The sequence below is a fragment of the Pempheris klunzingeri genome, chromosome 20, assembly GCF_042242105.1.
Source record: "Pempheris klunzingeri isolate RE-2024b chromosome 20, fPemKlu1.hap1, whole genome shotgun sequence".
Lineage (NCBI taxonomy): Eukaryota > Metazoa > Chordata > Actinopteri > Acropomatiformes > Pempheridae > Pempheris > Pempheris klunzingeri.
In genome coordinates, this window is record NC_092031.1 from 5,167,168 (window position 1) to 5,180,022 (window position 12,855).

Consider the following 12,855-nt stretch of genomic DNA (forward strand, 5'->3'; position numbering starts at 1 on the left):
AACCATGTGCAGCCAACGGATGACAACTATTTTTTTATCATCATTTGGTCCCGCCTGCATTTCATTTTTATCTTTTAGCATAAAGCGGAAGCCTAGTCTTATGCTTTTAGATGACTATTTGTGGCAGGTTTACATGCAATGAGTTGTGCTGCTGAAGAATTTTATGTATTGTGAGGATTTAAATCCATTGTACGCACATAGCTGAAACTATATCATGAGACACATCTCTAATAGTACTGCTGCATCTCTAATGGTAATGGTCTATCATTTATACCACTTATGAACCACCACCCACCCATCCCTAATGCACACTTTGCCTCTTCAGTCTGTGCTTTAAGTTATCTTATATTTCCTGCTTTTGAAGTTCACATTCCTGCTTCCAGCGCTTCTGTATTTTCACTTTTTTCCCTATAATATGCCGCTTTTCCACACAGACATGCAAACGGGTTCTTGCTAGCAATTTAATAAGTGCTTTGAAAGTGTTAAACAGGTTCGTCGGGGTGACAGTGTAAAATCACAGCATTGCTCACATAGCTCCAAGACTATTCATTTGACATCAATCGCATTTTTGTGACAAAATAGCAGTCCCAGTTGCACTGCAGAAACACCTTGAAATAACCTCAATCTGCCATACCAGCAAATTTGTGTTTTGACTAGTTAGGTTGCAAACCTTGTCTGTTTTGTTCCATTTCTTTTCTTTTATTTGACTTCAAAACATTGTGATTGTCTGCCGGAACCATTGAATTGACTTCTGAGGAAAGCTTAATCTATGTAAATCTTTGGCTGCTTGTTTGTCAAGTGGTTGATCAGAGACAGTTCACAGTTGGTGTTGAAGGGGCCTTTTGAGAGCACTCATGTTTTTAAGTAGACTTGGCTCGCATGCGACGGAGCACCTCCCGGCCCTGTAGATGTTTGAGTCTGCCATTCAACTCCAGTGTTCAAACAGGTGACATTCTGACAAGTGATGACTTGGTCTTTTTGTTGGGTTTAGCCGTGCACCTGCGTTTCCCTCAGCAGAGCGAGAGAGACGCGCTGTTTAGGCCAGCTGATGTTTCTGTGAGCCAAAGCCATACAGCTGCTCAGCTGTGTGTATTCTTGTGCCAGTGTTTAGGTACACTCTTCCCTCTAGAGTAAACACAGTAAATGCACAGTGTGTAGTTACTGTATCTCTCCTTTCCGACCTTCACTGCACTTCCCATTGTTGTTTTTACAGGCAGATAGGCGATGTGGGGTTGGTAAGGCAACCCTTCTCCCGTTGGGAGCACAAGGAGTGGCTGGTGCATCAAACTATAAGGTCATCACTTGTTCAGTATTGCTCTTTAATAAAATGGTTATACAGGCCGACTTCATGATGTCCACTAAGTGAAATTCCTGCTGCTTCAGTATCACCATAATTTACATCATGATACAAAGCCAAGTTATCTTCCATGGCTTCTACACAAGAATAGGAAATGCCTGCCTGCAGCCTGTTATCAATTGAGCCCTGGTGGTTGGCGGTGGATCACGTTCTGTCTTTGATAGCCGGGAGGATCTGGCAGCTGAACGCCCCCTCTCCTTTGCTTCTCACTTTGGTCTCGCCTGTTTTCCCGTCCTCATCATCTGGCAGATAATTGTCCCTACAGTTATGGGTTTTGTGTGTGTGTGTGTGTGTGTGTTTGTGTTCATAATTGAAAGCAGCAGCCGACTCTCCATAACTTCCGGTTCAGTCCCCCAGCCACCTCTCTGTTTATACCCTGAGCTGATCCATAGGGTTGGGCTTGATATTGACTCAGGTAGTTTTTGCTGGAACTATATTGTTCTCTGAAGCCCATTCCATTCATTTATCCCTTTCTGAACTTTTGTTTTTTTGCTGTAGGCACGTCAGTTATCAAAAATGTCCCATGATGCTCCACTGCTCGGCTTTATTCGTGAGTGAATCATGAGTGAACTGCAGACCTCACATTAGAAACAGAAGCCGGCCATTTCAATGAGATATGGTGTGTCAGTGAGTGAGGCGAGCAGCGCTACATCAGGTTAAAATCGAACAAATAGACATGAAGGTCAGTTTGCCCCCATTTCATTGGCATTTTGTGCAAACATCACAATAGCTGAATTTGAAGATTGTTATACTGTTCGTGCTGGAGATGCAGAGAGGCTGAAAAATGATCTCCAAACCTTCCTGCCTAAACGACCCCACGGACGCTCCTCTCTTTACAGACGTCATTCAAAATATTGTACAATGCTATATTTTCCCAATGCAGAGCTGTTCAGCTGTCAAACATGCTGATAATGCATTAGTAATCTATAATAAATGAGCACAGGGCATCTATTATAAAGAAAAAACCATTAAAATATGATGAATCTCTGTATAAGCACATACCATTCAAATATATAATTTTTATTAAGACCGTTGATTATTACATTTCATAAGGATAATTAATGATAGCACTGTGATCACTCTACAACTAAGAAAAGTTGTTGCTTTTTTTATTTCATTTTGTTAAACATTTTTATTTGCCTAGAATAATTAAACACTTCACATTATTAACAATATTGTATTCACTTTAATCAATATTCATATTCATGTGATACATTCAGAGTATTTTGGAGGGTAAGCTTACTTCACTTCAGTTTACTATCACAATGTGATTAATAAAAGGCCTTTTGGCATTTATTAATGGCCCTAAATATACACTGGTGTACACTTGTCAGAGGTGCCGTATTGGAGATTGATGTTGTTGCTAAAAGCTATAAACTCAGAATGTTCTTCCGGTTAAATACACATTCATGTTACCACTTAGAGCAGGTAAAGACCTGTCAATTTTAAACTGATGCACTCTGAACCAAACGTATAGACCTACCTGTGGTAGCACACATGCTTGCACACAAAACACAAACGGCCGAATGATTTTAATACCATTACTGTAACACATGGTAGTGTTGGGCGGAAATAATGACAGGGGCTGAGAAGGGCCACTGATGCGAACCAGATGAGGGACTCTGACTTAAAAGGCAGAAAGAAAGGAACAAGAGCCGAACTGGACAAACTGTGAAATGACAACACGGCACACGCAGTGGAGTGGACTGAGTGACTTTGACATTCACATCAAATCATCCGTATACACACACACAGGTTCATCCAAGCAACAGCTTCAGGTAGATCTCGTGTTTTGAAATACTTTTCTCTTGCGGAAAAAAATCTTTTTGTTTCTTGGCTTACTTACTGTACAGGTGCTTTCCATGCACATGTGGGCACAGTGTTCTGTGAGCACTGTCAAGCACAATATCTGGGTATTTTTTTAAACATGTGGGATGATGTTATTGGAAACTAAGTGGATCCTTTTTATGTGAGCAGTGTTGCAGTGAGCTTGGCCCTGGGCCTGCCTGAGGCCTGGTTCAGCACCGCTCCGCTCTGGCCTGGCCACAAGCTGCATTTCTTTCTCATGCGGCCCCTGACCTCCTGACGCATTTCCTGACCCAGGAAATAGAATTAACACCTCAGCCTGGGCCTTGAGGTCCCACAGCCACATACACAGCTGTCCATTAGCCTAGCGCAGTTCAGGCAGACCCAGCTAGCTAGTGCTCTACTACAACTGAACCAATTTTTTTTTTAAGCATATGGAGGGAGCTTCTTCTGCTGCTAATTTTAATGTGTTTGGGTATGTGGAGGGATTTTAGTGCCACTAGAATTTCAGCAGTAACTGGAGCCATATGAGCCATAAGAGATATATTTACCCACTTCCCTAGTGGAACTACTGTTCTGTTGTAGACATGGCCACCAAGGATCGTTTTCTCTAATTAGTGCAGCTAATTTTGTCTTCAAAATGGTACAACATACTAGCATAACTGCACTTTGACTGAAGGGCAGCAGTAGTGCATCGCTATGATGCCATTCTACCTACAACACAAATCAAAACAAACAAATAATGCAAAGACTGACAAACTACCAGTTGAAATGGAGATTAAGGATTGCTATTTTGGTATTTTGCCATTTCAGAATAATTTACAGTATTGTTGACGCCCTGCTCTGAGAGATTCAGTGTTCCTCCCGAACTCCAACTCGCTCATCTGAGAAGGCCAAATTGTTATAAAACACGTTTGTCCTTTTGTTGGTGCTTTGTATTTGGATCCTGCCTCCAAATCCTAGCTGGATATTGTGAGATATCTTCTGCGTCTGTCCTTAATGGTGCAGCCTACTCCCTAATGTTCTTCAGAATAAAAATCCATACATGATGAAATGCAATGCCTTCCACCAGGAGTTTTTTAATAATATGGTGGCTTTCCGATGTCATCGAGCGCTGTAAATCTGGGAACTGGGGTTTAAGAAGAGAAAAGTGGATTATCTGTTTATTAGATATTTTATGTGAACCATATATCAGAGGAGATGGATGTTGATATTCTGTAGTCTAAGTGCTTTATCTGTTTTCTTCATTAGTCAAAGGGTCCTATGCAGGCAAGCAAATACACACATTAATGTGCGTTTGCTAACGCACACACACGCGCACACACACACAGATTAGCCAGTTCCTGCATTTAAGCACCCCATGTGTTTGCATTTTAGTCACACATTGCCAATCTCATGGGAGCACTTTGAAGCATACTCCTCCAGAGCAGATCATAAAACGGGAGTATAAGTAGTTTTTCACATAGTTGTATCCCAGAACACCCCCCTACCACCAACACCACCACCCACCCAACAGCTCACCGCCTCCACCTTCCACCTCCAGTCCATTTACTCTGGAAGTGCAGGGTGAGCATTTGATTGACAGACTTGCTAGGACCATGCCTTAAGCGGCTCTCCTGGCATTGTTTCTCTCCAGATGTCTCATAGAAAGACTCAGAGGCGGCCATGATGGAAGTCCTGTGATCATTGTACTTTTATCAAATTGATTTACATTTCTGTGAACATTAATACGATCAACGAGGGGAGAGTGTGCAGACAGACAGAAATACAGAATGTATTCACACCTTTGTTTGTATCTCCAGAATAATTGCACTATAAACCTTTAGTTTGTCTGCTGTACTGTATCCCAGCCCAATCTTTACACCTCAACTTAACTGAGAATTTGAATCCTCTAAACCACATCTGCATGTTTTGGACCGTGGTGTAGGAGGTGTGCCGGAATTGTGCTTTGACACCCATTGTGATGAATTTTCCACTGCTACCTGCAGTGGTTCATGATACAGTGTGTGCATAGAAAAAGGTGGATGTGTTTCCCATACATTAATCCACTTGTTATTCTGTCTCCACAGTACTTTGAGGTGCCCTTTGACTCCAACATGAACCGCACAAAGAACCGTCCACTTGTCAGAGGACAAATCAGGTACAGTAATCCCAATTCCCCCTTTTTATTCTGTCAAAGATGCATCAGAGCAACTGGAGTGTACATGAGAGGAGAGAGACAACAGCTCAGCAACAGAGTTGGAGTTCAGTTCATTATGGAAGCAGCCCAGCAACACTACATGACGGCTACTAAGCATCCCAGGCTGCCTTTTGTACAATTCATCCTGGATGAATGACAAAGCCTGCCACTGTTCTCTTGCTCACTGACCTTATCTTTAGCTAGTCTTGCTGAGGGAAATTTTTCCAGGGGGGCAAACATGACCTAACAGCTTGTGATGTCAAAGCATGTGTATATTTGCAGGAAATATTACATTGAAGATGACAACCTAAATAAAACAGTAGCACTGCTAACACGTGTTATTGTGACTTTGAAGCAGATCATTAGCTGTGCATGCAGAGTAGCAGCAGCAGCCAGAGACCATAGGTGCAGATAACAGAAACGCATACCAGCAATAAAAATCCTCTGCTTTACACCCGTCAGGTGTAATGCGAGCTTGTTACCAGGTTAGCAAGGCGGAGGGACAAGGTCGAGGTTAGGGTGTAGTTTACCTGACCACCCTTACACTGCTGCCTCCACTGTTTAGATGTCAGATAACCTCAGCATTGGTGCTCAGTGAACTGCGTGCACCACCGAGTTCTACAAATCTGACTCGGTGACTTCATATGCTTGCCTCTTGCACCTTAGGGAGACTAGCACCCTTAAGCAGCAGGCAGACACACATATATTTGATGCATGAACCAAAAAAAAAACAACAACAACACAGAAACAAACCATATGTCCTCTTCATCCTTTGTCCTTTCCAGGAAACTCCTCCTTTGCACTTCACTCTTACAGGAAAAGCTCCCTATCTCTCCTTTCGCTTTTTTCAGCAAGAACAAAAGCAACCAACCTGTTGACATAAGAGGATTAAACGCCTTCCACAACAGTCCAAACCGCATGCAGCTAACAAGTGGAAGCTAAATGCCTCTGTTGCCTACTAATATATACCAGCGACATAAACTCTTTATGACTCAACAGCCCGTTCGTGCCATAACTGAACCTTGACCCACAGCTATCTCATCCCGGTTTGAGGAACTCTCCATTGACACGCTGTTTAAAAGTGGGCGCTCGTGCTTGTGATTGAAGATGTTCTCTCTCTGTCTAAACAAAACCTCTTCTCTCTGGCTTTTAGTCTGTCCCTGACAAGAGGAGGCCTCTGTCTCTGAGACACCTAGAAACCTTGTCTCCCCTCTTCTCCCTCGCACATACAATCTTGTGTAGAGACAGCGAGAGCGATGTGAGGCTGTACTGTCCTGTCCTGTCAAACAAGCCATCAGAAGGCCACATTTTCCGCATTCTTCCTGTTGTCTAGTCCAAATGACGCTCCTCCACTGCATCTGTCCTACTGCGGGAGCCTGTCTGACAATATGATGTCACCATCGGAAATAGTTTGTCATCTTTTGTCGAGATTATAATAATGTATTGTCTTTTCCACCTTTTATTGTTCCTCTGTGACATGTGGATGACAGTCCCCCCTCCTTTGTAGTGGTTTTGCTGAGTTTGAGGCTTCCTCATATGACGATGCTAAACAGCTTTCAGCTTCCTAAGAGAAAGAACAAGGCAGATTTGTTCTAGTCTCATCAAGGTGGGGGATACGCATTGTAGGTTTTCTGTCTGAGGACAGTTAGCCTTCTGATCAAGACACTGCCAGTTGTTCTAACTAAGATTATCCAGGACCGCTTACTAGGTTTGTCATTTTTTTAATGGCTGAAAAATGATAGCAAACTGAAACAGTGCAGTTTTCCCTGAATTATTTTAAATGTATTTAATCTAGCTCTCAGTGCAGAGCTCAGCTAAAGTTCACTTCATGCTTGTGAGTTTCGCTTACCTCCTGCTCTCTCTGCATGGTTTACCAGCTTATCTAAATATAGCATTTTCCTTAGTTTCTTTGCTTTCTCCACACAAATTGCAGCATAAATTAGAAAGGCAAACTGCTGTTGACGGGTGTCTGTTTCAGCACAGGAATTGATGATAACTCTCAGCAGGTTTAGTCAATTCAGGGTGTTCTCAGTTATGACTTTTAATATGAGCTCCTTTCTGGCTGTCATAACAAAAGAATCTGTTCATCAAAAGAATCTCTATGTTTGCGATGCCCAGTCTTTGTAGGTTTCTATAATCTGATGTCTATTCTTAGTGTTTTTTTCACTATGTTTTTGGCAAGGCTCACATATTTGGAAGGTTCAGAATTGTTGCGTCCTTTGTCTTCTCTGACCACTTGAACATTTAACAAGTAACTACGTTGCTAAGAGGAATCTTCCTGTTTCTTTAACCCAATGGGAAAATCCCTTGTGTTTTACATTTGGATCCCTGACCTTGACTGTGGTCTAACCAGACAGCTGCATATTTAGCTTTGTGTATTGACATTACCCACCTGACGTTAGGGCCGCGACTGTGTCAGACTGTAAGCAGAGGACAGTAAACCCACCTCAGGCGATGTGACGCACTCCCTCCCCTGACCCCCACGGAGCCAGCCCACAGCCAGACTGTCGACAGCTCATAGCCAGCCTGCACGGCCCCACCTCAGCCCACATAAAACAGACATAACACCACTAATCACATTAATGCACCAATCTTCCAGCTCGGCCGCACCACCAAAATAAAAGCCCTGTTTGCTTTTTGAAGAAAAGGCCTGCGTTTGGTCAAGATTTTAATCTATCCGCTCTTTAATTTATGGAGCATTTACTGGTGAATTTGAACCAGACCTTGCCATCACTGCTTTCAATAAAAGATGAGGGGAGGAGGCAGAGGAGGAGGAAGTCTTCATCTGGCTAAAAGGCTGAGCTGCAGTGGTTTTCCTCAGCAAGTTTTGATCTCTGGCTTGTGCACATGCTCTTCATCTTGCACGGCTACTTTTATTCCTGACAAACTCTTATCAGATGAGCTTCCGCTAAGCCTCCTGTTTTGAGACTCAGCCGTGCACGGCTGCTGACTGTCAGTGTGTGGCCCCCATAGGTCTACGTGTGTGTGTGTGTGTGTGTGTGGAACATGTGGAGCTATCATTTTCTTATCTGGTGTCTGCACAAGCCCACAAAACTTTATCATCCCATAGTTCCCATGGCGGTGATCGGCTTTTGTCTGAGACTGAATCTGTGTATTGTACGTTGTTTTTTTTTTCTTTCAGCAAAAAAAAAAACAAAAAAACATCTGAAACTCATCTGTTAACTTGCCAATGTATGTTATTGTCTTTTTCTTGCCGATTTAGCTGGTTCTCATATTCTCTCCCTCTGTTTCTCTTTCTTTTCTGTCTCTCAGTCCTCTCCATGCAGTGTCCTTTGCTCTGGCCTGTGGGATTTCCGGGGTCGTTATGCTCACGTTGGCTGTAAACCCCTTGACAGGCTTCCTGGGTGCCCTCAACATCTTTCTCTACACCTGTTGCTACACACCGCTCAAGAGGCTCAGCATCACCAACACCTGGGTGGGAGCAGTGGTGGGCGCTATACCTCCTATCATGGGCTGGACGGCCGCCACAGGTTCTCTGGAGCAAGGTACATTTCACCAGCTGAGAGATGGGATGTTAGAGGACTCCCATCGGCATGCACATGCTTGTAGAGACTAACGCCAAAACACTGAGTTTGTTGAGAGAAAATTATTCTGTTTAATTTATGAGGCACAGATGCCAAATATTCACTGCATCCAGCTCCTCAAACGGGTGCCTATGCTGCTCTTCGCTGTTTTATAGCAGTGTTAATTATACATCTTTGGATTTTGGCCCATTGATCGGATAAAAGAAGCATTTTAAAAACATTACTTTGGACTCTGTGAATGTTTGCTGTGTTTTCCACTATTTTCTGGCAGTTATTATTTAAGAATAATAAATAAACCCAGCATGTTTTGAACAGAACGTCCATGCTGTCTTCAGTCTGCAGACACTGTGTAGGACAAAGAGCTTCTGAAGTATGTTAGATTCATATGAAGTTCATATCGCAGTAGTTGACCACAGGTCTAATATGGCATTATGAACTTCCCCAGACCAGGGGTAAGGTATTGTTCTTTTTTTTCATATGTATTCAATTTCAGAAGCTAATCGAATTTGGTATGACAAACAAGTAAAAAGATTACTGATCAAAGGTATTACGTAATAATTAAGCCACTATCAAGATCGTACCTCCCCATGTGTAAACGTGTTGGTGTGACTAATAAAGTTCCCTGAATCCTTGAACTAAATCCCCTTCACAATCCAGTATGATATAGATGAGTTTTCTAGCTGTAATTTGGGGTCTTTTACCATAACATAACCATTGATAACCAGAAAAGCCAAATGTGAATGTTTGCTTATTATTTTCTGTGATGGCAAATTGAATATATTTGGCTTTTCAAGCTTTATTTACACACGGCCCAGAATCCCTGTAGTGCTGTTGGTGCTCTTGTTCCTGTGGAGTTTGAATGCACTTATTGTAAGTCGCTTTGGACAAAAGCGTCCGCCAAATGAATGTAGTGTGAAGTTAGTGAGGAGACGGAGACTGAGGGGCTTATTCAGCCTGTTTGGTGGACACATTAATTGTTCTGTTATGGCAACTGCATGAAATGTTGTTGCTGTGTCCCAGAGAAGTGCTCCCACAACTTTAGATTTGTGCTACAAATATCTGGCTGGCTCTTTCAGCATAATACATTTATTTGCTTTTCATCTGTAACATGGAAGCAGCTCTGTTCTATTCAATTTTCATTGATTCTGAAGGCCCCGGTTACCATGGTAACTCATTCTGTTCATGAAAGCTTAAACCTGTTTTGTTAAACACCCTAGCCTATGAATGAACTGCCTGTTATCAAATGATTAAGCTTAATCAATACAGTAAATACAGATGTTCTCTAAATGTCCCCTTAAAGCAGAGCAGTTTGCAGGCACAGCTTCAAACCAAAGCCTCTCACACAGAGGGCACTGAAAACAGTGGAAGTCTATATGCTTGTTCTCCTGCTTGGGTTCATTTAAACTGTCAAATGTCTTATTATTTAATTATTAATTAATTACCAAACAGTGCACTTCTCTCTCGTGCAGCTCTCATGCTGAGCACAACTGTTCTCAGTGCCTGTGAGAACAGTTGTGCTCAGCAAAAAAGGAACTTGTCAAGATAATTAGCAACATTTTGTGCAAATCAGGAGTGAGACAATAACTGGTCTAACTGTTTATCTTGGAGGAAAACCTTCACAGTTGTAACTCTGTTAAGTATCAGCTCCAGTTCTAAACGTGTCTGCACCTTTTCTTCTCTATCGTTCACTGTAGCTGTGACAGGAGAAGCACAGAGGTCTGAGTATGAGACTTTGACATGAAGACCTCATCGCTGGGTTTACTGTCATGCATATTTTGTTGAACCAATATTTGTTTTCAAGATAGACCAGATGTTTTTGGAAAGAACAAATGAATAATAAATAAAGTTCAATATTTAAGGTTAAGTTTAAGAGCTGGTTTTGCAAAGCAGTGTTTGTTTTGTGATGTAAGTGTGTTATGTGGAAGTATTCTCTTTTATTGCCATGGTAAGATCAAAAGTAGGTGCTTTTATCCCAAAGTTCACAATATAGAACTTATATTTCAGCACTTCTCATTTGGCATGCTGAGTGTGAATTAAACAAGCAAGCGCATTAGTTTGAATCCCCTCAGACATTAATCCCCTCCCCTCCTGATTCTATGATCTCTCCCTCTGTCTCACCCCCCCAGGTGCCTTGTTGCTGGGTGGTTTCCTGTACAGCTGGCAGTTCCCCCACTTCAACGCCCTCAGCTGGAGCTTGAGAGAAGACTACTCCCGCGGTGGTTACCGCATGATGTCCGTCACCCACCCCGGCATGTGCAAGCGGGTGGCCCTGCGTCACAGCGTGGGCCTGATCGGCCTGTCAACCTTGGGGCCCGTGCTGGACGTCACCACCTGGACCTTCCCCATCATCTCCCTACCCATCAACCTGTACATCACCTACCTGGCCTTCCGCTTCCACCGCAACGGAGACCGCAGCAGCGCCCGCAAGCTGTTCCTCTGCAGCCTCTGGCACCTGCCCATGCTGCTGCTGCTGGCGCTCTCCTGCAAGAAGCCTCACAGCGATCAGGAGGAACCAGCTCTACCTCCAGCTTCTTCAGCTCTCGCACAATGACTGTCCACAGGTCCTTAGATGCCCCCGCTCTTCTAAGACGCCTGAAACCTTTACTTTAACTGAGACACTCCCTCAGTGTCTCCTTTAACCACTTGTGCTCTGAGAGGGCTGGAATACGGACACATTATTACAACTGTGTGTATTTAAGGCAGTGAGCTGGAAAAGGTTCGAGCTGACTTACAGATAACACACTGTAAAACCACATGTATATATTCTGTATTTATTGCTACAGGAGCCTTCCAGTTCCTCTCCATGTTGTACATGACTGATGTTAAATGATCTTGTACAGTGTAAATTGTTCCTATGGATCCACACACAGATCACAGTCTGCAGATTACTGATTGCATTGTGCAAATGCAAAACTGAAGAATCGGATACGTAGCAGACATGAAGACATCATGTAATCAAAAGATTTCTGGTTGACTTTTTCTCTCAGTGTATGAAAATAGGCAAATATAAACTTATACTGACGCAGCGAAGACGCTGCACTTGATGTTTGACTTTCACCTGAGCTCTTTTACTTGACTGTACGCCTCATTGTATTTTGCCACTCGGCAAATGCACTGATTGGTCTTCACTCATTTACATAATGCTTTAATTCAACACGGTTCACCTGCACCAAAACAAAGAGCGTAGTTAACCCCTGTAAGAAACACAAGGGCAAATGTTCTCTAACAATAAACATGTCATGATTGTAACTCTGTCTTTCGTGTCATCATTGACTCATTCGCTGTTCCCACTTTGAACTGCATGGATGGCTGTGTACCTGAAGGAGAGGCCTCACTTGTCAACCTCGCACACAAACCAGCACCACACCTCGTTAGGTGGTGCTGCTGACTTCACATAATATATGGATTTAGGTTTCAATTATGGCCTTAGTGGATATGCTCGCTTTAAGCACAAATTGCCATCTCTCCTCTATTTAGCAGGCCACCTCCGCACCTGTCAGTCAACATGTGCTCCCCTTCCGCCCTCTACCCCTAGTTTTGGTATTTGGTTACATTTCCATCACCGCACTCGGAGAAACAAGCGCCCCCGTCCCCTCGCTGCCATCCTCCCTCCATAAAATGGGGACTGTGGGATTTAGCCAAGGCCGGGAGACCTGAAACGGCTCGACATCCTCGTAAAGTGTCTGACCGGATACAGAGTTTCATATCAGAGGCTGAAAGTGGAGTGATGGGGCCAGCTGTTACAGTCGGGAGAAAAGTTGGGGGAGTGGAGGGGGGGGGACGCACCCAACCTGTGCAGAGATTGAATGTCTGCTCATTGTGGCGGCCTGTCATGGCTCACAACATCCACTCCTGTAGAGGTGGGCTGGTGACTGTGGTGCTGTCTTGTCCTGTCAGCAAAGAGAAAACCGCCCTGCTCTCTTTTTTTTGCGTTTCTGTAGTCACTCACTTTTGGTGTCACTTCTACT

General features: G+C 43.4%; 1 protein-coding gene across 1 annotated transcript in view; it reads left to right on the top strand.

The window, feature by feature from the left end:
• The window catches only part of cox10 (cytochrome c oxidase assembly factor heme A:farnesyltransferase COX10), a 31,402-nt gene extending 19,282 nt beyond the window's left edge, over positions 1-12,120 (top strand). Inside the window, exons 5-7 of the mRNA XM_070851696.1 lie at positions 5,233-5,303; positions 8,616-8,848; positions 11,014-12,120. Of these exons, the coding sequence (XP_070707797.1) occupies positions 5,233-5,303; positions 8,616-8,848; positions 11,014-11,438 (729 nt within the window). The 3' untranslated portion in view covers positions 11,439-12,120. The remainder of the gene's footprint in view (positions 1-5,232; positions 5,304-8,615; positions 8,849-11,013) is intronic.
• The last annotated feature ends 735 nt before the right edge of the window (positions 12,121-12,855 follow it).